At 40.8% G+C, this 27,835-nt stretch overlaps 1 protein-coding gene and 2 non-coding genes across 4 annotated transcripts; 1 reads left to right on the top strand and 2 right to left on the bottom strand.

The window, feature by feature from the left end:
• Window positions 1-4,352: 4,352 nt before the first annotated feature.
• Window positions 4,353-18,286, bottom strand: LOC136386369 (microfibrillar-associated protein 5-like). 2 transcript variants are annotated; one of them, XM_066357819.1, is made up of 10 exons: window positions 18,116-18,278; window positions 17,502-17,561; window positions 16,116-16,151; window positions 12,806-12,850; window positions 12,423-12,455; window positions 11,945-11,980; window positions 9,899-9,928; window positions 9,074-9,161; window positions 8,031-8,104; window positions 4,353-6,283 (listed from the first exon to the last, which is right to left on the bottom strand). In XM_066357819.1, exons 2-10 carry the CDS (start codon window positions 17,557-17,559, stop codon window positions 6,171-6,173), a joined length of 513 nt encoding a protein of 170 aa, XP_066213916.1. In that variant the 5' UTR covers window positions 17,560-17,561; window positions 18,116-18,278; the 3' UTR covers window positions 4,353-6,170. The 2 variants fall into 2 exon arrangements, with proteins under 2 accessions (XP_066213916.1, XP_066213918.1); XM_066357821.1 differs by lacking the exon at window positions 11,945-11,980 and having other exon boundaries at window positions 18,116-18,286.
• LOC136390294 (U6 spliceosomal RNA) lies at window positions 10,278-10,380 on the bottom strand. Its single transcript, XR_010748712.1, has one exon. It is a non-coding gene; the product is annotated as a U6 spliceosomal RNA (small nuclear RNA).
• LOC136390250 (U6 spliceosomal RNA) lies at window positions 15,033-15,138 on the top strand. The gene has a single exon (XR_010748679.1). It is a non-coding gene; the product is annotated as a U6 spliceosomal RNA (small nuclear RNA).
• Window positions 18,287-27,835: the final 9,549 nt, after the last annotated feature.

Genomic DNA, 27,835 nt, shown 5'->3' with positions numbered 1-27,835 from the left:
TGAATTATTGTACTTTAGTGATCAATTATTATGCTATGTCATATCTTTCTCAGCTTTTCTAAGATAATGCCAACATAAAAGAACATATTTATTTAACTTTATAAATTTAGAGATTACTTATTGCAACAAAGAAATTGGTTTCTCTCTCTTTTTTTAAATTTATTCATTTTAGAGAGGAGAGAGAGTGAGAGAGAGAGAAGGGGGGAGGAGCAGGAAGCATCAACTCCCATATGTGCCTTGACCAGACAAGTGCAGGGTTTCGAACTGGCAACCTCAGCATCCCAGGTCAATGCTTTTTTAAAAAAATTAATTTTAATGGGGTGACATTGATAAATCAGGGTACATATGTTCAGAGAAAACATCTCTAGGTGAAGTCAACACTTTATCTACTGTGCCACCACAGGTCAGGCAAAATTGGTTTCTCTTAATGAAGCAGCTATTGTTTATGATTTTATATGAACAGTTTTATAGTAAGTTTTACTTTCAATATATATTGATTTTGATGTTAATATTACACATTTTATAAGTTTATTTGTATTAATATTACTTTATCTCTCTTCTTCCAAAAATTTCATCTATTTTAAAGAATGGATGGATACATATATGGATGTAATTTTATACAAATGAAAGTAATGCTTTTTTTTTTTTTTTTACAGGGACAGAGAGAGAGTCATAGAGAGGGATAGATAGGGACAGACAGACAGAACAGGAGAGAGATGAGAAGCACCAATCATTAGTTTTTTGTTGCAACACCTTAGTTCATTGATTGCTTTCTCATATGTGCCTTGACCAGGGGCCTTCAGCAGACCGAGTAACCCCTTGCTCAAGCCAGAGACCTTGGGTCCAAGCTGGTGAACTTTGCTCAAACCAGATGAGCTCGCGCTCAAGCTGGCGACCTCGGGGTCTCGAACCTGGGTCCTCCGCATCCCAGTCTGATGCTCTATCCACTGCGCCACCACTTGGTCAGGCGAAAGCAATGCTTTTTTAAAAAAATGTTTTAGCAGCAAGAGAGAAAGATTAGAGATATGAGAAGCATCAATTGTAGTTGTGGAACTTTAGTTGTTCCCTGATTGCTTCTCATATGTGCCTTGACTGGGGGCCTCAGGCTGAGCCAGTGACCCCTTGCTCAAGCCAGTGACCTTAGTCTCAAACCAGCGACCATGGGATCATGTCGATGATCCCACACTCAAGCTGACGACCCTCAGCTCAACCCAGTGATCTCAGGGTTTCGAACCTGTGACCTCAGCATCCCTGGTTGACACTGGTAGGTTGGAAGCAATGTTTTTCTGTGCAGTTCTAATTTACCCTATTTGTAACACCTGGGTTTGACCATTTGAGACAGAACAACATGTTAGGAAACAGTATATAATGACGAAGTTGATGCCTCAGTGGCTGGCCATCAACCCCTTAAATACAGTTCAGGTTGTTTTCCATGATAGTATTTTCTTATACTTGCTCAAAGCTGATCTGTTCCCTTTTATTAGGGGTTTAGGAGAGGAGGTGAATCTCACACAAATTTATGAGATCTTTCTTTCTCAACTCAATCTTTATGGATTATTTTCTAATTTAATAAAGTACACTCTAAAGCCACACAGTATAGATGTATGCCTAAGTAAATGCACAAAACAAAACAAAATTAAAGGGAAGAGAAAAACACTAGAGATAAAGGGAAAAAAAACCTGCAGGGCCCCTAGGTTAGGAAAATACTAGAACCTTATTGAAAGTGATTGGACATGTTGAAAAAAATGCCATAATCAACTATTTTTTTAAAAATTTGAGGGTTTGAAGTGAGGCGAAGCTTGATTTGTCAACAGGAAGATATGGGTTTTGCACCTCTATTTATATAAACATTTGCTTTTTCAACTTAGGTTCTGCCCAGAAGTTGTCGTTTGACTGATGCTTCTGGCTTGCTTGACTGGCTTTTAGAAAAAACAACTGCACCCACCTGTTTCTCCCCCACCGAGAAACTCAGCAAGTCACTTTCGCTGATGCTAGGTTGGTGAAAATGCTAAAAGCTATAAGGATTTTGGTTTTTATTAGAGTGTTGTGTTTTAAACCAAATCTCTGCTTCCCTGAGTTGACAGAACTGTAAGGACAGTCCTGTCTCTCTTCCATTGTGTTCCCAATAGCCTCCCATTCAACCCAATAAGGTGACAGATTGCTCAGGCTCTCTCCACCACACTTTCCACGTTCCCTTCTCCCATACAGCTTTGTGAATTCCCATCACCTTGTCTCCTGGTTCCCCTGCCCTGATGTCAGCCTATCATTACCCTCCCAGCTTCTTATCCCTGGTGCTCTTCTAGCTTCTTTTCTGTTTCTTTCCAGATTGCTTTCTTCCCTGTGTGGCAGCTGCTTCAGTACAGAGGAAGGGGGACACTTAAAGGGTGCAAGTTGCTTGCACTTTCTGACCAGGTGTAAAGCATGTGGTTAAACATTCAACTTTTGCCACAGCACCCTGAAGCAGAGGAGGGCAGAGCTTGTGGCTAGCAACATATACTGCTTGATGTCATCAAAAGCAAGGCCCAGAGTGAGAGACTAGCTGGGGTTTGCACCATCTGCCTATAAGTCAAAAGAATACTCAGAGAAAGTGTGCATGAAACTATATTTAGAAAGTCCAGTGCACACTTGAACTTCCAGAATGTGTTCATTCAAGAAGAAAGGAGAACTTTCTTCAGTCATAAGTGTGAAATACAGATATGGGAAAAGTTAGGTTCAGAATAGGATCAACTCAATTTTGGAAGAGAAAATAAGGGTGAAATTTATAGGTAGGAAGGTGAGCCTACTATCTAATATTAATAACTTAAAGAGTAAAAGGTTTTCAAATCTTCTCATGGGAGTAGTGAGGAAAGAAAACTGGAACATCAAGGTCAAGGGTAATAACAAAACAAAACCCATAACAAAAAGGAGGTGAGTGGGACTCTGCTAATGGGGAAGAGAGCACAGAAGGAAAGAACTGGGGCCAAAAACAACCCCCTAGAAAATTTCACCTGGGACCATTCTTAGGGGAAAGCTATAAAGGAAAGTAAGGCTTTATAAGGATGAGGTAAGAAAGACTGGGAAGTGAGTTAGAAATGTTGGTTTTGCCTGACCAGGCAGAGGCACAGTGGATAGAGCATCGAACTGGGACACAGAGGACCCAGGTTTGAAACCCCGAGGTTGCTAGCTTGAGCGCAAGTTCACTGGCTTAAGCATGGGATCATAGACATGACCTCATGGTCACTGGCTTGAGACCAAAGGTTGCTGGCTTGAGCCCAAGGTCACTGGCTTGAGCAAGGGGTCACTCACTCTGCTATAGCCTCACAGTCAAAGCATGTATGAGAAAGCAAGCAATGAATAACTAAGGAGACAAAGGAGCTACAACGAAGAATTGATGCTTCTCATCTCTCTCCCTTCCTGTCTGTCCCTCTTTCTGTCTACTGTCACAAAAAGAAAAGAAAAGAAATGTTAGTTTAAATATCAAGAAGAGTAAAAGAGGCAGAGAACCTAAGAACAATGAAAAAGTGGCAAAACACAGGAATCTGATCCTGCAAAAGAGGAGTGAAAATAAAACATAAACTTCCACTTTGCAAGACAGTTGGTCTTGAAGGGGCAGAAAAGAGAAAGAATTTTCTGGTAAACTGAGATGGCTGCATCCGGAGGAGAGTAAATAAATTTGGAATGTTGGAGAACCAATGGTAAAGTTATGGAGTGAAGAAAGATACAATAGAAAATAGAAGAATAAAGAAATTTGAGCAGTTGGTACATTCAAAGTGGGATAAAAGCTTAGATTCAGGTCTTTCTAAACATAAAATAGAAAAGAAATAACCAGACACAACACTTCTCTCCTCTGAGAAGGAAATTGGGAAAAATATTATTTTAAAATATTTAATTTGTAATAGATACAATACTGGGATTGAGGTGCTTTCTGGTGGGAACACTACCTCTTGTTCAATATACAATATGAGGGTCAAGTTCATGAAGACATTCTGACATGATTCTTGGAAACTGTGTCTATTAGATTTCTCTACAAAGACTACATTATGCATCTAATATTTCCGTGTATATATGAGTACATTTACTTCTAGAGGCTGTGGAGCAGAGATTATATGCTCTGGGTCCCCCCCTCCAACATTTTCTTTTAATTAGTTGTGCAAATTCCATTAAACTAAACTGCTTCCTAACAGCAAGAATCCAATCCCCATTAGGTGGTTTCCTCAGTAATGTGAAATTCACTCCTTGCCGAGTGGCATTCTGTCATATGTAACTGATTGTTTCAAAGACTCCTAGTTCCTACTTGAATTCCATTGGTTTTATAAGGTTACTAAATTATTCAGATGTAAGGTCCATATATGTAATTTATCACTCTAGTGAGATTTTGTTCTTTTTTTTTTTATTGTGGACTGCGGTCCATTAAATATAGGACCTCCTATAAATATTTCCCTCCTTATAAAGCAGACATGTTTGTTGTGAATTAGACTGCATCTCTAAGCTTCAAGAAATATGAACAATGCTTTTAAATCTTGAGAATCATAGAATTAAAAGAAATCTTAGAACTAGTATAAATTAAATCCTTTTACGTTAAGATGGGGAAATTAAACCAGGGCCTAATGAGGAATCGTGACTTTTTGAGGCTACCTGTTTACTGCTAGACCCAGGATAAGACGTGGATTATCTAAATATTGTGCTTCTTTTCCTGTTTTCTATAAGCCGCTCAGTAAACTTTATGCCTGCCTAGTAGAGCTCAGGTCTGAATGCCCTTCTGAGGCCCCCAATCAGGCTATTCCAGAATCTATTTGTGTAATCATTTCTACAGATCTTGGTAAGAGGTGAGAATGGAAGAAGTAGCAACAACTCACAGAAACTCAGAGCAGTGATATGGTTTGACATTAGTTGTCTAGTTAACCTGTGGAGATGGACTAACCCTGATACTCCCCTAAATGAGTAAAAAAATGAGACTTACTTTTTAGCCCTATTGCTGATTGGACAACTGCATCAAAAATTGAATAGGGGCCCTGTGCAGGTGGCTTAGGGGATAGACTCTCTCAGGCCAAGGTTGCAGGTTCAATTCCTCATGAGGGGACACATGAGAAGCAACCAATGAGTGTGCAACTAAATGAAACAACTAAGTGGAGCAACAAGTTGATGTTTCTCTCTCTCTCTCTCCCTCCCCCCAACTCAAATCAATGGAAATTAAAAAAAATATTGAATAAGGAATCATGAGTCCAAGTTCCATACCTGGCATGCTCCTCTCTCTTTACCTCAGCCTCTGAGCTTAGCAGAAGACAACATTGTGGGTCTTTATATATTGTTAGTAGGATTGTATAACTCTTGGCTCTAGAGAATTTTCTAGGACTACAAAAATTATCACAATTTTTTCTTTTTCCTTTTTATCAAGTGAGAGGCAGGAAGGCAGAGAGACAGACTCTTGCATGCGCTCCAACTGGGATCCACCCCGCAACACCTGTCTGGGGCTGATGTTCTGCCCATCTGGAGCCGCTATGCTGTTGCTTGGCAACTGAGCTATTTCAGTGCCTGAGGTGAGGCCATGGAGCCATCCTCAGTGCCTGGGGCCAACTTACTCATTTGAGCCATGGTTGCAGGAGGGGAAGAGAGAGAAAGAAAGAGAGAAGGGGAAGGGGGAGAGTGGAGAAGCAGATGGCCGCTTCTCCTGTGTGTCCTGACTGGTAATTGAGCCTGGGTCTTCCCCTCGCTGGGCCAATGGGCTACTGCTTAGTCAACCAGCCAGAGCAGAAACTTTTGAAAAGAAAGTAAATGAAGTTCTATGGCTAGCCAAAATAGACAATAATAGTTTCTTTCACCTTAATCTCTAGCTTGGACAGATTCAATAGTAAATATTATCAACATTAAGTTTATTTTCCTTTGAAATTGTATGTAGAATGCTTGTATATAAGCCACCTGGTCATCATTTATCTACTATGTCTATGATATTGGGAAGCCATGGAACCATGCAGTAATATAGACTTTGTATTATAAGTACCGAAAATGCGATAAATATTTCAGTCTGGGTGAAAAATCAAGGAGTAGGGGCAAAAGTTAAACATTGCAGAGTTTGGTTTAAAAAATACTCATGTGTATGGGTCAGCTGACAATGGTTAGACAGAATTTCCCCTTCCTAGAACACTCTCTTCCTCCCACCCACACATTTTTTCTTTTTTCTTTTTCCTTGATGATCACAGACCACTCGGTCTCTGCAAATGTACATTTTCACAGGGAGGAAGTCGGAAGTAGTTGGAGCGTCGGAGTCGCCTTGGGGGCAGACCTGCCATCTGCCGGCAAAGTTCATCTAGAAGAGAAGCAGAGCATGATGGGATGAGAATGCAGGAAATAAGCAGGGCTCATGTTTTAAGGGAAAGAGAGGATGGCAGTGTGGTAAAAGGGAAAGGTTGGAGAAACAGATCTGAGCTAGAATCCCAGCACTGCCACTTACTAGTTATATACCACTTACTAGGAACTTTCTTAACTTTTCTGACTTCACTATCTTTTTCTATAAAATAAGCATTAAAAAAAAGCCTGACCAGGTGGTGGCACAGTGGATAGAGCATTGGACTGGGACATGAAGGACCCAGGTTTGAAACCCTGAGGTCACCGGCTTGATTGCAGGCTGACTAGCTTGAGCGTGGGGTCACTGACTTGAACATGAGATCATAGACATGACACCACGGTCCCTGGCTTGAGCCCAAAGGTCACTGGCTTGAAGCCCAAGGTCGCTGGCTTGAGCAAGGGGTCACTGAATCGGCTGTAGCCCCCCCCCCCCCATCAAGGCACATATGAGAAAACAATCAATGAACAACTAAGAAGTCTAGGGAGCCACAATGAAAAATTGATGCTTCTCATCTCTCTCCCTTCCAGCCTGTCTGTTCCTCTCTCTGTCTCTCTGTCTCTCTCTGTCTCTCTCTCTCTCTCTCTCTCTCTCTCTCTCTCTCTCTCTCTCTCACACACACACACACACACATACTCACACCTCTCCCTCAACAATTTAGTCCTGAGTATTAAAATGAAAATGAAATAATGTATGCAAAGTACCTACCACAGGTGTCAGTAAGTGTTAGTTTTCTTTATACATCTAGTTCCCACTTTTTCTAATAGCCAAAAAATGAGTTTCAATCACTCAATATATATTTAAGTGTTTACTATGTGCAAAGAGCTAAGTTGGCTAGGTCCCCAGAGATCCTTGAAAGTGCCTAGAGTCCCAAATACTCATCCTCAATCTCAAGGTGCTTCCCTTGCAGGTGGCTTGTGCAGAGCAAGCTGCAGGTTTCCTCCTGCGAAGTCAAGTACCGCTCTGACTCAGGAGCCCCCGCCAGGCGGCCGCTGAGTCAGAAGCCGCTGAGTCAGAAGCCCCTGGTCTGTGGTGCCCGCTCCAACCACAGCCACCTCTGGGGGTGGTGATGGGGAAGGTGAGAAATATCTTTGTTTCCACCACACATGGTCCCACACTTTTGACACTTCTAATTGTTCTCATAGTCTTTCTACCTTTCTCTACCTCTGAAATTTCACAATGAGCAATGTAAAGGGTGCTTGGAAGTGGTGGACTCTTTATAATGTAGCCAGTTTCAAAATATCCAGTGTATTTCTAATTTAATTAATGGCTCTATCCAAACATTATTGTCTTCAAATTAATGTGCTTTTTTGTTGTTGCTGCTGTTTTTCAGAGTTGCAAACATGGCTGCAGACTAGCAGAGTCTATTATTTGTGATGGCTGACAGCCTTTTTTTTCCTGGAACTCCAGTGAATGATCTTCAAAGCAGCCAGAGCTTCTGAAAGCTCTACATTCAGGAGAGCATGGGAGTTACAGTCTAGTTGGAAAGAGATCTAGGGGCACTTTTGGTAGGGTTATGTTTATATATTAAGTATGCTGCTTTACTTACATCACTTATTTGGATTAACTTGGTGGGGCAGGGACTAATGGGAGTGAAGGGGTGGCTTAAAGCCCTCCTCCAAAGCCAGACTTTGGGTCCATTAGCATTGTGCCCTATCTACCTCTCTCATACCTGTCCCTTCCCCTACTAAAAACATAGACATCATCTTACCTTTCATAGCTTCATGCTCTTTACAGACAAGGCGGGAACAAATCTCCTTGTTGATGATGTACATGCGTCGTAAGCTGCCAGAGTCCCAAAGTCATGGTTAAGGAAGGAGACAGAAAAAAAGCATTCAGAGGGAGAAGTAGCTAGGCCTAAGATGCTTATTCAATTCCTGTATTCCCTATTCTTTCTTTCTTTCTTTTTTTCTTTTCTTTTTTTTTTTTTTTTTACAGAGACAGAGAGAGGGATAGGTAGGGACAGAAAGACAGGAAGGGAGAGAGATGAGAAGCATCAACTCTTCATTGTGGCTCCTTAGTCTCCTTTAGTTGTTCATTGATTGCTTTCTCATATGTGCCTTGACTGTAGGGCTACAGCAGAGCGAGTGACCCCTTGCTCAAGTCAGCAACCTTGGGCTTCAAGCCAGTGACCTTTGGGCTCAAGCCAGCAACCATGGGGTCATGTCTATGATCCCACACTTAAGCCAACGACCCTGCGCTCAAGCTGGTGAGCCTGCGCTCAAGCCAGTCACCTCAGGGTTTCAAACCTGGATCCTCCGCATCCCATTCCAATGCTCTATCCACTGTGCCACTGCCTGTTCAGGCCCCCCATTCTTTCTTATCTGAATTTCCTTGAATATTTCAGAAAATGATATTAATTATTCTTCTTAGTGACACTCTACACACTCCACCTAGAATAAAGCTTAATACTTACCCCTCCCCACCATTTTCTACCTTAGACTTGGGTCTTTTATTCTAGCCTTTTGCTATGAGGTACTAAATTCAACAAACCTGTGTTTCCCCCATGACTATCCTTCCTCCAGCCCATGCCTTTATTTGCCCTCCAGCATCTGAACTTGTTAGCTTGTTCTCAATATATCTCCATTCAGACTCCAAGTTCTGTCTGGCCCCTTCAGGAATAGCTAGAAGAGTTATGTTAAAATCTTCTGCCCCTCCAAAGACTGAAATGCCATAGTGGGTACTCAGTAAATAGTTGTTGGCATGAAAACACTATCATGGGAGATGTTCTCTGGGTAGTCTGGGCTTCCTTACCTGGTAAAGCATAACTGATGAATGCATTGCTTGACTGGCCGATGCACAGAGTAGAGTCTTGTGCAAGCAAATTTCTCATCCCGGCACTCTGAAGAAGCCCAACACAAAAATATAAGGAGAGCCATAGCAAAGGGAAAGATATAAACAAAAGTTTAAAGGGATGGAGGAGGAAAGATAAAGTGGGGAAAACACATGAAGTAGTTAGTCTCTACAAAGGATCACTGTAAACTAGGGCACCTCCTTCCTGCTCACCAAAGCTGAGCAATAAGAAATTGAGTAAACTGAAATTTAGGTGCTTCCCTATCTGGAAGTAGAAGTGACTAAAATCATCTCTGAGGGCTCTTCTAAGAAAAAGTCCTTCTAGGGTTATCCAGGTGACATAGCAAACAAACTGAAATGCTGATAACCCCATTCTGAAGAATGAGAGTTCTAAAATGGGTAACTACTTTTCTGTTGCAGTAGTTTCCAACCCTACCTGCACATCTGAATTTTCAGTACATTAGAGAAAGCAATTTTATCCAAGATGTTTATAGTGATATTGAGTCCTTGGAGTCAGTTCCTAACACCCGAATCAAATGAAGTCCAAAAGATTGTTTGGCATCATGCAACAGTGGTCCAATCTTTAGACCATGACTTTTAGGACCTGAGCTCATATAACAAGGTAGGGGTGGTGGTGGGAGAGGGAGAATAAAGGATACTACAAATATTCTCTGAGAAAGAATCAGAGGTGAATTAGAAGATGTACTCTCCAAAGAACAAGGAGGTAAGAAATCCTAGGGAAGAAAAAAAAAGCTTAAGAAAAAGACATGCAAAAGACAACCATACCTGTGGAGGTATTTTTATCATTGGGCGAGGCTGAAAGGCAGAAATGTTATTCAGTTATTATTAGTTCTAGAAAGCACTACCTCTGAAACTGTCATGTTACCTCACTTGAGACCCATGTGGGCACCCACATAGATAAGCAACAAATGAGTTGATAACTCCTTAGTAGCTCCTAAAAGAAAAGCCATAATGGTTTGTTTTGATTCCCACAATTGAAGAGATTTAGAAGTTAAGATGGGAAATATGATTGTGCTTTTCTCTCCTAGAGAGTTGAAAAATTTATTATATTGAGAGCATCTTTGTGTTGTTGATAATAAGTAAATTTAACAGGAACCCAGGCAAAGAGCCATATGCTTAGAAGAGCTTCATGCTAGAGTTAAAAAGAGAAAAGACTTTTGTCCTATGGAAGCTCTTTTTCCTTGCACAGTGGCCATGCCAATCTTCTCTGTATCATTCCAATTTTAGTATATGCGCTGCCAAAGCGAGCATTGGAAGCTCTTCAAAAAAAAAAAAAAAAAAAAAAAGAAAGAAAGAAAAAATTTTTAATGTAAATCAGATACACTATCATGTGTTCTTTGATAAAATGTATTCAGTAAAGAATAGCAAAGGTCATACCCATAGCAGATCCTAACCTAGGGGAGGTTAAATATGGGTCTAGTTTGTAGAATGGGGAGCAAATCAAGGGACACAGTGAATCTTGAGGGTACAGACTAACCATGGTAACCACCTGTAAAAAAATGTGATCAGGAGAGTTGTTAATAGGATAATATAGGAAGTGTGCTAGGTGAGCTCATCTATCCCATGATTTCAGTTGCAAGTTTATATGCTGAGAATTCTCAAGTTTATCCTTCTAGTACAGATCTCTCTCATAAGCTCCAGACCTATAAATCCAACTGCCATGTTATGAAAGAGTTCATGGATTTTTCAAAGATCCCTCAAATCCAACACATCTCAAACTGTCTTAATTTTTTTTCCCTTTACCAATTCAAATTGTTCTTCGGTGACTGGTACTATCATTCACGCAATGGCCAGCATCTACCTAATAAAAAGTTGAACAGTCTCCTCTTTTTTACAGCTCACATTCAATTCTTACTATCTCTATCTTAGTTCAGGCCACTATCTTTTATTGGGACAATTGCAACATCCTCATTGGTTCCCTAATTCACAAATCTGATCTGATCCTCCCTTTGCATAAACTGTACTCTGATTGGTTTTTTCATTTCCATCCTGAAATTTTGCCCACATTATTTTTTTTACCTAAAAGCACTTCCCCCTTCAATTCACTTGATTCACTTCTACTTGACTTTCAAGAAGCAACTTAGTCAATGTGCCCTCCACAAAAACTTTGTTTTAGGAAAATAACCTCTAACATTGAATATTGTCAAGGACTTTAAAAAAAAAATCTATTCACTTATCTATCAGACACACACACACACACTTAGTAAAAAAAGTTAGTTTTGTTTACTTTTATATCTTTATATCCCCAGCACCTAAGTAACAGACTTTCAGTAAATTTTGTTTAAAAATATTCTAGTTTTTATCTCCTTTTCTCATGTCTTACCGCTTGTTTCTTATGGTTTTGACTCTAATCATTCAAAAAACTCAGTTTCCCCCATACACCAAGCTCTGCTTTACTTTCACATGTTTGAAGAGCTGTTCTCCTTGGCTGGAATGCACATCCTTTCCCTGATTGCCTGGTTTGCTCCAATTCTTCTTTCAAGATGCGGTTTGACCATTACTTCTTCTAGAAAGTTTTTCTTTATCTCCCCATACATTTCTTTGTTTATATGTCTTGTCTTTACTCATCTGCTCTTAGAACTCGGAAAGATCATGTGTTGGTATTTTGTATATCAAATACTTAGCACAGTTCTTACTTGTTAGGGGGACCAAAAATGTCATTAATTTAAATTGAACTGTTGGAAGAAAGTGTTGCACAAACTGTAACCCTGTCTAATTAGGATCCTTCACCACTGTACTGCCTTCCATAATGGGGTCTGGGGAAAACCCAGAATGGCCCCAGTGGCCCTGGGATCCGAGATCTGAACTCACCCAGCTCATCTGTGGAAGGCACGATATCAGCCAGAACTGAAAGGCACAAAACAGCAGGTGTGAGGAGGGCTTTGAATGGTCAATGGAGAAGGTAAAATAAAAAAAGGGAGAATGGCGATATTAGGGCAGGGTCAAGGCTATGGCTGGGTTTGTGTATTACGTACAATGAAATAGAGTTAATTGAAGTAATTGTGAATATTTTTTGAAGAATATTTGTCTTATTGACATTATACTAATTTTGGGGAGCCTTTATCATTCATGCCTTATTTTAGCTAGTAATCTATTCTGTCTCCTCTATTTAGGGGACTAAGGGACCTCTCTTTCTTTTTATCCCACTGTCACTGAGAGTGACATGCCCACAATCCCTCTATGCCTTTCCCAGAGATAAAAACATAAGATTAGTTCAAGTGCTGAAATTAATATTGTGAATAATAATGAGAATAATGCTATTTTTTAAAGAACTGTAGTAAAAACTTACCTGTTTCATCTGTAGAGGGTTCATTTACCAGATCTGCAAAGATACAGCACAGAGAATGCAAAATGAAGGTAAGAAAAGTAGAAAGGGAAGCAGAATAAAGGATGATGATCTCAAAGGAGACAAGAAAGATTGAGGTGAAAGACTGTGGATGGTGGGGCAAAAGTCAGGGACTCCCACAGAGAGAAATGGAGAGAAAATGATGGGCATGCTTATAGCATCAGTGGCATCTGAGATAGACAGTAGAGCTCTGCATGAGCTCAGAGTGCTCACCAACTTCTTTTTTAGTCTTCATTTTTCTTTATACAGATATCGTCATCATCATCAATCCCTCTATCCCCAGTATAAAAGCAAAGAAATAAACAAACAAACAAAGGATAGCTTACTAGGATCTTCTGTGTATGTTTCTGGAGGCACTTGAGTCACATCAGCTAAATAAAAAATCAGAAAATATTTTCTGAGCATTCTATTTACCCTACCCACCCTTGCATTCCCGGTAAGTGGAATTGTCTAGCATGGTGGCCAATACAGAGTAAATATCCCACAATTGTTTTCTTTGTTTGCTTCCCAGTCTAAGTTGTTTCTTCCTGTAACCCCAACAAATGTCACACTTTCCTACTTTTATAAATATACCCATGTAGTCCTTGGCCTAGAATATCCTTTTTCCTTTGTATTATTGAGAAGAATGAATAAACTAAACTGTATGCCCATCAGATAATACTCCACAGGCGTGACTTTCTCAATTAGTTTTTTAATTAAGCATTAGATTTTATTGTCCTAATAGATGATAGCACATTTAGCTAATCTGAGTTAACTATGTGCCAGCCACTGTTAAATTCCTGTTTTTAGAGATGATAAAACTGGGCACCAGAAGAATAAATACTTTACCCAAAATCATAGAGCTTGCTAATAAGTACAATGGGCCTGACCTGTGGTGGCGCAGTGGGATAAAGCATCGACCTGGAACACTGAGGTCGCTGGTTCGAAACCTTGGGCTTGCCCGGTCAAAGCACATATGGGAGTCGAAGCTTCCTGCTCCTCCCCCTTCTCTCTCTCTCTCTCTGTCTCTCTCTCTCTCACTCCTCTCTCTCTAAAAAAAATCAATAAATAAAATATTAAAAAAAAAATAAGTACAATGGATTGATGGCCTTTTTGCAATACTTACTCAAAATGAAAGTTATCTTTATCAAAGACACTGATTTTGATAATTTATCACTTTGATGTCATTGGCTATCTGTCTGCTGATAAGCTTATGTACAAAAGTGTTCACAAATGTTGGTAATTTTATTACTCTCAGAAGTGAGGTGAGAGAGGGGAGGGGTAATTCCTGTGTTAGTAGACAATGCCTTGTAGTTGATCATTGGAAAGTAAAGGCAGGAGATGAAGGAATAAAAATTGTCCAGGTCTTAAGGTGGAATCTATTGGTATAAGTTAAGAAAGCTATTTAAAACCACAAATAATAACACTTCCTGGAACAACTTGTTTTGACTTTAAAAAACAAAATAACAAAACAATGTTGACATCTAAATAGTAATTATAGATATCCCATCTATAATGAACCTTCATTGTAGAAAGTTTATAGTCATAATCTGTTTGTAGTCACTAGGGGTCAGCAAATTTATATTGTTTGGTTTGACTTTTTTTTTTTTTTTTTAATCTTTGTTTCTTTTTTATTTATTTATTTATTCATTTTTTAGAGAGGAGAGGGAGAGACAGAGAGAGAGGAGAGACAGAGAGAGAAGGGGGGAGGAGCTGGAAGCATCAACTCCCACATGTGCCCTGACCAGGCAAGCCCAGGGTTTTGAACCGGCGACCTCAGCATTTCCAGGTTGATGCTTTATCCACTGCGCCACCACAGGTCAGGCTGACTTTTTTTTTTAAACTTTAGAATCTGTATGTCAGATTCAAACTTGGTGAGAATAGCATTTTAATAAAGCACATCAGAGTTATTGACCATTGTAGTCGAGGCAAACAGAAATGAAACATGAGGAATTTCTCTGTTTACTGCTTACTTCATCCTTTAAAAACAAATTCCAGAAAAACCATCAGTTCTGACAACAAAGCATTTTTTATCTTTAATGCTCAGCATCAACTTTCTTCTTTCAGAACAAATTTTGTTGAAAGGAATCCAGGTCTGTTTCAATCCAACAGGATTTTTAAAACCACGGATCTGAATCATTCCGGAGACTGACAGGGGAGTGGAGCCTCCCGGGGTGTAGCCCGACCTGGCCCTGTTTCCCTCGCTCTCCAGCCGCATTCCTGGCCAGCCTCTCCCAGCAGCAGAGGAGAAGCAGAGGGGAGCCAAGAGGGCGAGGGTGCATCCCAGCCGCCTCGGGATTCCAGGGCAGAGTATTGCACGGCCACAGAGTCCTCAGTTTACCCACCCTTTCAGCAAGCTCCCACCATACAAAAACTTCACAAGAATTTCTGTTCTCCGAAAAGAAATCTTAAGGAGACATTTTCACCTTAGCTTATAATATTTCTGATTTAAAAAAAGAAGCATTACAAAGTCATAACACAGGACTGAACCTTAACCAGCCCAGAGAAATGAATTCAGATTTTTAGTTTTGTTAGTGCAGGAATCTGATCTAGGTTCAAAAATTTTGGGATTCAGTCCTCACCTCAGCAGCACATACACTGAAATTGGAACAGTACAGAGAAGATTAACATGGCCCCTGCATAAGGATGATAACAAATTTGTGAAGTGTTTCATATTTTTTTAAAAAAAAGGAAAAAAGATAAATTTAGGGTTTCAAATCTATTTGCTCACGACAGAGAAAAAAAAATTAATTCCAGAACTTACATGATATAAGAAATTATATCATGCCCCAATGCATACATAAAACTGAAACAATACTTTATTCTTGCAATGGACTTGAATGTACTCTGTTTTTATTTTAGTTTATCTTAATTCTTTAAAAAATGCCAGTTGTGCCCTGGCCAGATATAGCTCAGTTGGTTAGAGTGTCGTCGCAACACACGAAGGTTATAGGGTCAATCCTGGTAAGGGCACAGACAGAAACAGATCAATGTTTCTGTCTGTCTTTCCCCTTCCCCACTCCCAAAATCAACCAATAAATTAAAATTAATAAAATAAAATAAAAATAAAAATAAAAAAATACCAGTTGTGACCCACTAATTTGATTTTATGACCTGTTTATGGGTTCCATACTGCTGCGGTCACCAAGGTTGGGAAAAGTCAGAGATAGATTATACTTATGTTGAGTGTTGGGAGGCAGAGTGGAGATGTTGACTGGAGTTCCCTTTGTTAATCTGAAGGAAGGGGATCTTTGGAAGCCCAAACTTTCAGGTTCCATCCAGTTGTACCACAATTTCACTGTGGTACTGAGATGACTTCCTGCTCTGTCTTTGCATTTTAGTTTCTCCATCTTTACATGGATAGCAAAATGCTTTCTGTTAGGATTAATGGGCATTTTCTGACAAGGATAAGAGTTGTAATAGGAGAGAGTTGAAGCAAAAGGTGGGCATAGAGGAAGTGTTGGGGAAAGTATTTTAGTAGATAGAAAAAACACACATATTTATCCCATTTATGAATAGGATAATAGGATTGTGGGAACTGGTGATTAGACCCTATTTCCTACATCTTGTTGTATTACCATTTCTTTAACTCTGACCATTCATTTACATCACGCTGATAAGAACTGCTACCGAGCCCAGATCCGAGGGTTCACCTACCTTCTTCTTGACCACTGACCCCTAGAGGCGTCCAGTCTGTACCAAAGGAAGAAAAAAAAGGAATGTGAGTGACTCCAGCCCTATACCTCAAAAAGCTGTTATGAAATGAACCAGAAAATGAAGGGGAAATGTTTGTACTTTGTCTTTCTGTGTTTTAATTTTTTTTTTTTTTTAAATAAGAATCTGAAGCTGGAAACGGGGAGAGACAGTCAGACAGACTCCCGCATGCACCCGACTGGGATCCACCCGGCACGCCCACCAGGGGCGATGCTCTGCCCACCAGGGGGCGATGCTCTGCCCCTCCGGGGCGTCGCTCTACCGCGACCAGAGCCACTCTAGCGCCTGGGGCAGAGGCCAAGGAGCCATCCCCAGCGCCCGGGCCATCTTTGCTCCAATGGAGCTTTGGCTGTGGGAGGGGAAGAGAGAGACAGAGAGGAAGGGGGGGGGGTGGAGAAGCAAATGGGCGCTTCTCCTATGTGCCCTGGCCGGGAATCGAACCCGGGTCCCCCGCACGCCAGGCCGACGCTCTACCGCTGAGCCAACCGGCCAGGGCTCTGTGTTTTATTTTTATGTGGTCCACTACAAAATGACTCAGATCATGAGTGCTACACACAAATGTGGAAACACTCAAGAAAGAAAACGAATTCCTGAGAACAATCTCTATTATGCCCTGACTCAGCATGCCTCTGTCCTCCTTCCCAACCAGAAGGAATGGGGTCCTGTTGCACAGAGATGGCCAGCAGCCTTTCTCAGGTGCCCTGTCCTTCCATTCCCACAGCCGTTCCTCCAGCTACACTACTGAACAAGGCAAAAAGCATGTTCTCACAGTCTGTATCTGACAGAATGAAAACAACAAATAGAGTAGGTTTTATTTGTTTTTTAATCTAAGGTTCATTTTTTGTGGCTAATTTTCTAGCTAGCTTCTGTGAAATCTGTGAGGATCATTTGCTGGTGCTAGTGTTGGGTACGTGTTCCTGTTTTTCTGCAGGATTTAAATTTGATCTGGTTTCTTATGAGTTGGTCTCTGTGTTTATGTATGTATGCATTTGTGTGTCAGCTTTGTTTTCCTTTGGTATTTGTCTACTTGGTTATTTATATGTGCGACCCTCTTTTGGGTAATATGCATTGTGTGTCTCTTCGTTTCACCCTAGTTTCATAACTCTCCAGATATCCTTTCCCAAGGCTGAGGTCATCTCAGCCTTGTGTTTTTAACACAAAATCTGTTCCTTTCTTCTCCTTCATAGCAATTCTAGAACTCAAGAGCAAGCAACTCTCTCCCAATTCCCCTTCAACCTGCTTCTATTCCACTCTAACTCACACCTCCAGACACATGTATAGCCGAGGAGCTGGCATTGCAGGGAGAAAAGAATAAAGGTAGGGACTCACCCGAGGGAATGATGAGTGCAGTGAGAAACAGCAGCACCTTGGGTCCCAAAAGCAGCATACCTAACAGGGATGGTGGGGAGAGTACAGATGGTAATGCTCAGGACACATCAGCATTCCAGTTCCAGGGAAGGATGTCTGTGGCCTCTGTCTCTTTGTCTTCTCAAGAGCTTTCCTGGTCCTCCATATGACTCGCACCCTTTCTCTCTTATCTGTCACCCAACATTTATTTCTCAGTTCAAATTCTATTCTTTGACCACTTATCATTATCCTCACTCTCATTACTCTTCTCTACCAAGTCAGAGGAAATTTTATATTCTAAATAATCTAGGTTTGCCCCTACACTGTGGTGTTTTCACCCCTATGGTCTGATCTTTTCTTTTGATATCTGTGAATTGTTTGTATGATCTGCTCATCTCAGTGTCTTCTGTCATTCGAATTTCATGGATAATTGGGATGTCTGCTCAATTTTAAGTTCAGTGACATTCTCCATTGCCTCCCTCCAGCCCTTCAATGCATCCATTCATACACACACACACACACACACACACACACACACACACACACACACACACTCCCTCTGTTTATTTAGGGTTTTGAACAATCAAACAACTCACTGTCTATGGTCCTCTGCTCTTTCCACTGAGTCCTTTGGCTGCTGACTGTGTCTCTCTCCTTCTCACGCTATTTTACTTTGGCTGGAGAATAAGATGAACAGGGCCACTCCCTGGGAAGGACTTCAAATTTGGCCTCCTGAAACAATGAGATGAGGGAAAGCAAAAGAGAGAGAGAGAGAGAGAGAGAGAGAGAGCCAGGCTAGAGGAGTGCAATGAGGCTGAAGTGAGAAGGGGGATGGGAATCTGCATCACTCACACCCTCATTTCAAAGGTCATGACCACATGGTGGGGATACTGCTGCTCCCTGGAAGGGTTAGGCCAAGCTCATGTATGCCTTTCTTCCATGAACCTGTTTTCCTTCTTGCAATCCCCCCCCCCCAGCTTTCCTTGGGGTTCCTTCTCACCTAATTGGTTCTATCTCACCCTTGGAATGCTTTACTGCTCATCACCAGATTCTGTTTCTATCTCTGACTGTCTTCCATGTCTGAAGCATTTTGTACCCTCCTTTCTCACTTTTGTCCTTTTTGGACATTCATCTCTTCAATACCAACAAATTCCTTTGTATCCTTGTATTTCTCTTCTTTCTTTACCTCTTTCTTGACCCACACATGCAGACTCTAGTTGGTGTTTTTTGCTTCCTCTGGGTATCCCCTTTGTTCCCACATCCAAGCAAAACAGACACCACGTGCGTTTTGTCTAAGAGGAGGGCTGTCTGTCTGAAGGTTTGAAAAAGTTAAGGAACACAGTACCTTCTAAATCTCTGTGAAGTGTGGAGGAGCTCTGTGAGAGCAGATGCCAGCTGCACTCTGTCTTTTGGCTTTAAGTTTGTGCTAAGAATCTTGGTTTCAAAATCTTTTTTTTTTTTTTTTTTTTTTTTTTTTTTTACAGAGACAGAGAGAGAGTCAGAGAGAGGGATAGACAGGGACAGACAGACAGGAATGGAGAGATGAGAAGCAGTCAATCATCAGTTTCTCATTGCGCATTGCGACACCTTAGTTGTTCATTGATTGCTTTCTCATATGTGCCTTGACCACGGGCCTTCAGCAGACTGAGTAACCCGTTGCGGAGCCAGTGACCTTGGCTCCAAGCTGGTGAGCTTTTTGCTCAAACCAGATAAACCCACGCTCAAGCTGGAGACCTCAAGGTCTTGAATCTGGGTCCTTGGCATCCTAGTCTAACGCTCTATCCACTGCGCCACCGCCTGGTCAGGTGGTTTCAAGAATCTTAAAGACAAAATGCCATCAGAAGCCCAAAGAAAATGGAAAGCCAAGTTTATGTTTACTCTGCCTGACTTATTTTCCACCAGTGCTTCCCCTCATATCACGTGATATTACTTTCTCAGATCCAGGAATTTTAAAGACTTTATTGTTCTCATTCAAGGAAACCTAGTGGTTAGATTAACTCCACTTTGCAGAGAATCAACTGGCATTTTAGAAACTCAAATACGAGGAGTTGACTTTCTGTGTCCTAGAATGTGTAAGTGTCAAAGCATCTGTTAACTCCTATAGTCTACGTTGTGTACGTCCCTGGTGAGCTAACTTAGAGAGGAGTATGGGTGGACACAGAGAGTAGATAGAGTTAATAAATTACAGACTAGAAAAAAGGAGGGTGAATTATGAAGGAAGGAAGGAAGAAAGGGAGGAGGGAGAGGGGAAAGAAGAAAAAGCTGTGTATTTAGAAAAAAGGGAAAGAAATGGACATAATGAGAAATAAGCAAACAGCACCTCTGGTTCCTCTGAGGGAGCTACCAGTGTTCCATTTCTGACATATGTGGATTCTGGTGAGTTCCTAGAACAAATCTGAGTACAGACTCAGCTCTTTACTGGTCTGCTTGGCCCAGAACTTGCTCTTCTTCCATCTGCTCTACAGTGAGAGTACAGAGGCTGGAAAACAGATGTGACTCTAGTCTGGGGAGAGTCAGAGAAAGAAAAGGCAGGGGGTAGAGGTGCGGGTGGGAGAAAACCCAAAAGGCAGATGCAAAGCAGACCTAAGGCAGGACATATAATAAAGAGCCTAGAGCAACAATCATGTTTTCCATGAAGCTCAGACAGATGGAGAAACTGAACTAAGGCCAGTCATTTGGCAGGGAGAGCAATGACCTCAATGTGCTGGCCTCGCTAGAGACTGCAGTCAGGAAAGCCTCCCTAGGCGGTAGGAGGAGGCGCTCTCCTGGGGTCCTGAGAGGGAGTCTGCAGTTAGGGCAGTGAGAATGGAACAGAATGTTTAGGGCAAGGCAGAGGCAGAAGGCAGGCAGGGAGCAAAGGAAGGGGAAGAAGCAAGGCAAGAACTGGCAGGAGAGCAGAAACCTCCATCTATTCTCGGGCTTAATCAATATGCAGGAATGCAGTTTGTTTTAAAGTAATTTGGTTAATTATTTTTCCTCTTCATGACAGTTATGGCAACTCCCCATTTGTTTTATTATTTTTATAAAGTATTTTACTTTTTAAAGAATTTATTTATTGACTTTAGAGAAAGAGAGAGACAGAAACATTGATCTGTTCCTGTATGTGCCCTGACTAGTGATCGAACCCACAACCTTTGAGTATCAGGACGATGTTCTAACCAACCAAACTACCTGGCCAGAGCAGCTCCCCATTTGTTTTAGAGCCCAGGCTCGGATCCCCAAATTTAGAGAAACTCAGATATATTTTGCCTAAGGTAATTTGGTCAGATCTGTTAATTACTTTATCAGTTTATCATTAAATCACATGAAGTCAAAATCAGCCTCAATGGTCAAAAATGAGCAACTGTCATCCACAGATGTGAGCCTATAATTTCTGAGGTTCTCACTGACACAGGGAAGAGCTCCCTGGGCAGCAGAACTCCCAGTAGACACAGGAGGGATCTCTTAGGCATAGAGAACACATTCTCTGGCAACATTCTCCTCCATGGAAATGGCTGGCAGGTGCAGAAGTGACTTACTGAAGGCAACCTAATGTTTGAATTACCTAGGAAATTTTTAGTTTTCAAAAAATGTCTCCAAGCGATGGAAGATGGGCAAAATACAAAGGAAGAGAAGGGAGGCAGAGATACAAGACAGAACACTGGATTTATTCATCTGTTTATTGGCCTGTAAAGAATACACCCATTAGCTGAAGGCCTCTGGGCAAATGTACAGAAATGTTATTACTACAGCCCAACCCAACTAAATTAAACCCAGGGCCTAAGTACACACACAGAAATTTCCATAAAAGGAAGGAAAGGAAGGGTGGAAGGTTATATGAAGTGGGGGAGGGCGAGGGAGGGAAGAGAGAGCAGTGTGTGTAGAAGAATGAAGCAATAACGTAGAGACAGCCAAACATAAAAGACAGACTCAGTGCGCGACTTAGGAGGCTGCCAACATATGTGCTCAGAAACTGGGCTAGGGAGAACCTCCCGCTTCTTAGTACCCCGTCCCTGCTGTAACACTCTGTTCTCCATGCCTCTGCACATTGCACTTTTTGTTCCTTTCTCTCTGTGATAACCTCTTTCCAAATCCAGTAACTTATCTGTGCATGGAATCCTAGTTTAGATGCTGCCTCTTCGCAGAAACCTTTCCTGGTCCCCTCGGAAAGTGTCTGAAGAATTCACCATCCCCTCTCCTGAGCAACCTCTTTGTTTTTATAACTATGTCATCCACTTTATTGTAGTCCTTCTTTTACACATTAGCATTTTGTATTAGACTGAGAGTTCTTCGATAGCAGAGGGTAAATTTTACTCACCGCTAGCTGACATAATAGAAACATAACAACTAAAAAATTTGTCATTTGAGTTGAGGTGAAGATTGAAATAGTAACTTTCTATTTCGAGATAGAAACATTCAAAAACTGAGTCAAATGCAAAGAAGTAGGGGCTAATGTTCTAAAGAAGAAAGTAGTTTGAGAGGACAGCAAGTGGAACAACCAGCCAGTGAGGTGAGGGAAATAGAAGGAAAGAAAATAGGCAGAAGAACAAGTATTCCAGAAACAAAGGAATTTAGCATGAAGTCTGTCATTAAAATCAGTGCATGTAGGAGGGGCACAAAGAAAACTAGATAGAAGGTGACAGAGGACAATCTGACTTTGAGTGATGGGTATGCAACATAAGTGAACGACAAAATAACCTGGACTTGTTATCTTTGAATTTATGTATCCTGATTTATTGATGTCGCCCCATTAAAAATAAAATTATTAAAAAAAATTAGTGCATGTAAAACATGTGTGACTTATGTCTACAACAATCAGTGCTTTTGTCTCATTCAGCTTTATGTGAGTTTTCTGATGGGGTTAGTGGTCTTGCATGGTTACACCCACACTCCTTTGACCATGCAAATGTAAAATGCATGTTCCCAGTTCAGGATTCTGTTAAGGATCCTGAAATAGAACTCACGGCAAAAATTTTGAATAACTGAACACTGGCTACACACAAACAAAATAGGACAAATACTGGCAATTCATTAACAGGCAGAAAAATCTCCATCTCATCAATGAAACAAAATCAAAGAAAGCCTCAAATTTGCAAACACGAAAAGAACCTGGGACAGTTCATATTTACATAATTATTAGCAAATGTGTTTAATTATTAACACAATAATAGCTAATATAATTATTCATTTTAGTGCATTTATATGATTGAAATATATTTTTATTTTTTATAGATGATATGTGCTGGGCAGTCTGCAAGATGGCTCCCAATGATCCTTACCTTCTATTACCCCCTTGTATAAACCTTACCCCTTGGGTGCAGGATGAATTTAGGGACCTCCAGCAAATAGAATGCAACAAAGACAGTAGGATATATCTTCCCAGATCAGATAACAAAGAGACTCTGACTTCTAATTCTGGGCTTCTCTCCTGATCTCTTGTTTGCTTGTTTGCTCTGCACACAGCCAGCTGCCACAATGTGAGCTACACTATAGAAATGCCCTTGGTTCCTTTGAACCAAGGAGTGCTCAAAGCCATGTGAATAAACTTGGAAGTGAATTCTCCCTGTTGGGCCTTGAGAAGAAGACTGGGAGGCTGGGTGAAAAAGGTGAAGGAATTAAGCAAAAAAGATAAAAACAAAAATAGTAAAACCCTCATAGATATAAACAACAGTATAGTATGGTGGTTACCAGAGGGGAAAAGGAGATAGCGGAGGTAGAAGACGGTAAAGAGAAGTTAAATGGTGATGGAAGGAGACTCGACTTAGAGTGGTAAACATACAATATAATATAGCCATGATGTATTATAGAATTGTACACCTGAAACCTATATAATTTTATTAACCAAAGTCACCCCAATAGACTCAATAAAAGAAAATACTGCAGCCCCAGCCAACACCTTGACTATAGCCTCAAGAGACACTCAGAGCCAAAGGTATGCCACTAAACTGTGCTTGGATTCTTAATCAACAGACACTTTGGGAAAATAAATGTTTTCCCAAAACTCCTAGGCCCTGTGCTAAAAAGAATGATTACGCTTCTTTTGAAATCAGCATATTCAGAGGAAAGCAGAGAGAAAAAGAGGGATTAAAGGATAGAAGAGAGAGGGGAGAAGGAACAGAGAGAAGGGAGAGATGAATACTAAGGAGGGAAAAAGGAGGGAGGGGGACAGAGGAGATGGGAGAGAGTTTGAGAACTCATGTGGAAACCACAGAATTATTTAATATTCACGATGAATCAAATTTTGAAATAATTTAGTACTACAACTTACTTGAAATGTAGAAAATCTGATGGGGGCAATAGAATTAAACAATAAGAAAATCTAGTTTGTCAGAAAGAGCTAAAGGAATTTATTTTTCCTGGAGAAGGAAATCTGAAGGAGAAATTTAGTAATTTTAAAATGTATACTAGTTTGAAGATTTTGGTAACTTTATATTTACTGCTTCCACAAAAATTAGGACAGAAAAAAATAAATTTAGTAAAGTGCAGCACAGGGAATACAGTCAATAGTATTCTAATAACTATGTATGGTGTCAGATGGGTACGAGATTTATCGAGATGATCACTAGGTAAATCATATAATGTCTAATCACTGGGATGTTCACCTGAAACTAATATAATATTGTATGTTAACTGTAATTTAAAGATAAGTGATTAAAAAGTAAATATATTTTAGAGCTTACTTTAAATTATATCTTGGAGTGATCTTGTGAATAATCATTAGTAATTTATTTATTTATTCAAAAAACATTAAAGTATTTTTATACTCTAGCCTTTCTGTTATAAGCACTTCTGTTGTAGCAGAAATAAAACAGACAGTATTTTGCTTTAAATTGCTCTCATTTTCTAAGGAAAGTTACAGAACTTAGTTCTTTGCGGATAGACTTTTTCTCCAGTGACCTGGCATTGATGTATTTCTAGCAACAGAATGGTGGATTGGGTGATTAATAAAGGTTCAGTGGGATCACCTGCACCTTAAAAATTTTTTTGGTCTAAGAGTGAAGGAGGCTATGAGAGCTGTCCCTAGACAGTGATGGGCAGAAGTACAGTCTACTTCTTCACGCACTGTATACCATCTGGTCGTTATGAACCTTTCATATCTTTTCCCTTGAAGAGCCTTCTCCCCAGTTCCCTTAATAGTGTTAACAAACCACACCAAAACTCAGTGATTTACAAGAAGAATGTATTATTTTCCATGATTTTGTATGCTGATCAAGCAGTGATTCTACTTTTCATGGTGTTGGCTGAAAGATCCAAAATGGCCCTCATTCAGATGACCGGTTGGTGTTCCCTGCCATCAGCTCTCTGATGGGAGTGCTGGCAAGAGCTGGTGTCCATGCAGATTCTAGACCTGACTCACCTGGGCTGCTGACCGCATGGCGGTGGGTTGAGAGAGGGCGCATTCCAAGAAACAAGGGAAGAAGCGCAGATAATCTTAAAATTCAGCCTCAAAAGTTATCCAGCATTACTTGCACCATGTTCTTTTGGTCAAAATAAAACAACACAGTCAGTTCCAATTTTTTTTTTTTTTTGCATGATCTCACATATGTGTGTAATTTAAAAACAAACAACTACAACAAAACTAAGCTCACAGATACAGAAAACAGATTGGTCATTGCCAGAAGTAAGGTTGGGGATAGGAAACGGGTCAAAAGATAAAAACTTTCAGTTATAAAATGAATAATTCATGGAGATAAATTAAATATATTAATTATTCCATAAAGTGTGGCACATGCATGCTGATTAGAATAATCAACCTGCTCTTGCTTTTAAAAAGCTAAATCAAACCTTAACTTTTTCAGGAAGACTCAGTATTTTAAACCACCCTAAGCTCTCATTATTTTGATTATCCTTTTTATAAAAATTTTTTATTAATTTTAAATTTATTGTGTTTACACGAATTCGTGTCCCTCTGAATAAAACTCCCTCACCCCCACCCTTGTGTCCCTTTTTATACCCCCTTTGCCACCCCTTCCCCTAACCCCCACCCCCCTTCCCTCTAGGATTTGCTGTCCTGTTATCTATATCTCTGTGTTATGTATATATAGTTCCATTAATCCCTTTACCTTCTCTGATGCCATCCCCTCATTCCCCTTCCCTCTGACTGCTGTCCCTCTGGTCCCTGTGACCCCACCTCTGCCTCTATTTCAATCCTCAGTTCACTTTGTTCATTAGATTTCACATATATGTGAGATCATATATTATTTTTCTTTCTCTGCCTGGCTTATTTCACTTAGTGTAATAATCTCCAGGTCCATTCATGCTGTCACAAAAGGTAAGATTTCCTTCTTTTTCACAGCTGTGTAGTATTCCATTGTGTAATCCACTCATCCACTGACGGACACTTGGGCTCTTTCCAGATCTTGGCTATTATAAATAATGCTGCAAGGCCCTGGCCGGTTGGCTCAGTGGTAGAGCGTCGGCCTGGCGTGCAGAAGTCCCGGGTTCGATTCCCGGCCAGGACACATAGGAGAAGTGCCCATCTGCTTCTCCACCCCTCCCCCTCTCCTTCCTCTCTGTCTCTCTCTTCCCCTCCAGCAGCAGAGGCTCCATTGGAGCAAAGATGGCTCTGGCGCTGGGGATGGCTCCTTGGCCTCTGCCCCAGGCGCTAGAGTGGCTCTGGTCGCGGCAGAGTGATGCCCCGGAGGGGCAGAGCATCGCCCCCTGGTGGGCAGAGGGTTGCCCCTGATGGGCGTGCCGGGTGGACCCCGGTTGGGCGCATGCGGGAGTCTGTTTGACTGTCTCTCCTCATTTCTAGCTTCAGAAAAATACAAAAAAAAAAAAAAAATAATTAATAAATAAATAAATAAATAAATAAATAAATAATGCTGCAATAAACATGGGGGTGCATATCTTCTTTTGAATCAGTGATTTGGTATTCTTAGAATATATTCCTAAAAGTGGGATAGCTGTGTCAAAAGGTAGTTCCATTTTTAGTTTTCTGAGAAATCTCCATACAGTTTTCCACAGTGGCTGCACAAGTCTGCATTTATACCAGCAGTGCTGGAAGTTCCCTTTTCTCCACATCCTCGCCAGAACTTATTCTGTGTTGTTTTGTTAATGAATGCCATTCTGACAGGTGTGAGGTAATATCTCATTGTGGTTTTAATTTGCATTTCTCTGATGATTAGTGACATTGAACATTTTTTTCATATGCCTATTGACCATTTGTATGTTCTCTTTGGAGAAGTGTCTGTTCAGTTCTTTTGCCCATTTTTTGATTGGATTGCCTTCCTGGTGTTGAGTTTTAGAAGTTCTTTAAAAATTTTGGTTATTAACCCATTTCCAGATGTATTGGTGAATATGTTCTTCCATTGTGTGGTTTGTCTTTTTATTTTGTTCATGGTGTCTTTTGCTGTGCAAAAGCTTTTTAGTTTGATATAGTCCCATTTGTTCATCCTGTCCTTTATTTCACTTGCCCGTGGAGATAAATCAGCAAAAATATTGCTACGAGAGATGTCGAAGAGTTTACTGCTTCTGTTTTCTTCCAAGATGTTTATGGTTTCAGGACTTACATTTAAGTCTTTTATCCATTTTGAATTTATTTTTGTGAATGGTGCAAGTTGGTGGTCTAGTTTCATTTTTTTTGCATGTAGCTGTCCAGTGTTCCCAACACCATTTTTTATTTTTTTATTTTTTTGTATTTCTCCGAAGCTGGAAACGGGGAGGCAGTCAGACAGACTCCCGCATGCGCCCGACTAGGATCCACCCGGCATGCCCACCAGGGGGCGATGCTCTGCCCATCTGGGGCGTTGCTCTGTTACAACCAGAGCCATTCTAGCGCCTGAAGCAGAGGTCATAGAGCCATCCTCAGTGCCCGGGGCAACTTTGCTCCAATGGAGCCTTGGCTGCGGGAGAGGAAGAGAGATACAGAGAGGGGGAGGGGTGGAAAAGCAGATGGGCGCTTCTCCTGTGTGCCCTGGCTGGGAATCGAACCCAGGACTCCTGCACGCCAGGCTGATGCTCTACCACTGAGCCAACCAGCCAGGGCCCAACACCATTTATTAAAGAGAGTGTCTTTACTCCATTATATGCTCTTACCTCCTTTGTCAAATATCAATTGACCATAAAGGTGTGGGTTTATTTCTGGGTTCTCTGTGTTGTTCCATTGATCTGTGTGCCTGTTCTTATGCCAGTAACCAAGCTGTTTTGAGTACAATGGTCTTGTATTATAATTTGATAACAGGAAGTGTAATACCACCCATTTATTCTTCTTTTTCAAGATTGCTGGGGCTATTCATGTTCTTTTTTGGTTCCATATAAATTTTTGGAATATTTATTCTATATCTTTAAAGTATAGCATTGGTATTTTAATAGAAATTACATTGAATTTATAGATT

This window comes from Saccopteryx leptura, chromosome 1, assembly GCF_036850995.1.
Source record: "Saccopteryx leptura isolate mSacLep1 chromosome 1, mSacLep1_pri_phased_curated, whole genome shotgun sequence".
NCBI lineage: Eukaryota > Metazoa > Chordata > Mammalia > Chiroptera > Emballonuridae > Saccopteryx > Saccopteryx leptura.
Note: the sequence above shows the minus strand (reverse complement) of the source record. Positions and strands in the feature narration are given on the sequence as shown.

What these genes read in the sequence shown, in the direction of transcription:
- LOC136386369 (XM_066357819.1), bottom strand. Translation starts at nt 17,559, where the DNA reads ATGCTGCTTTTGGGACCCAAGGTGCTGCTGTTTCTCACTGCACTCATC. An exon ending in GGTCAGTGGTCAAGAAGAAG is followed by an intron (nt 12,851 to 16,115) that starts GTAGGTGAACCC and finishes TTTTTTATTTAG; the next exon opens with CTGATGTGACTCAAGTGCCT. An exon ending in ACCCTCTACAGATGAAACAG is followed by an intron (nt 11,981 to 12,422) that starts GTAAGTTTTTAC and finishes TGTGCCTTTCAG; the next exon opens with TTCTGGCTGATATCGTGCCT.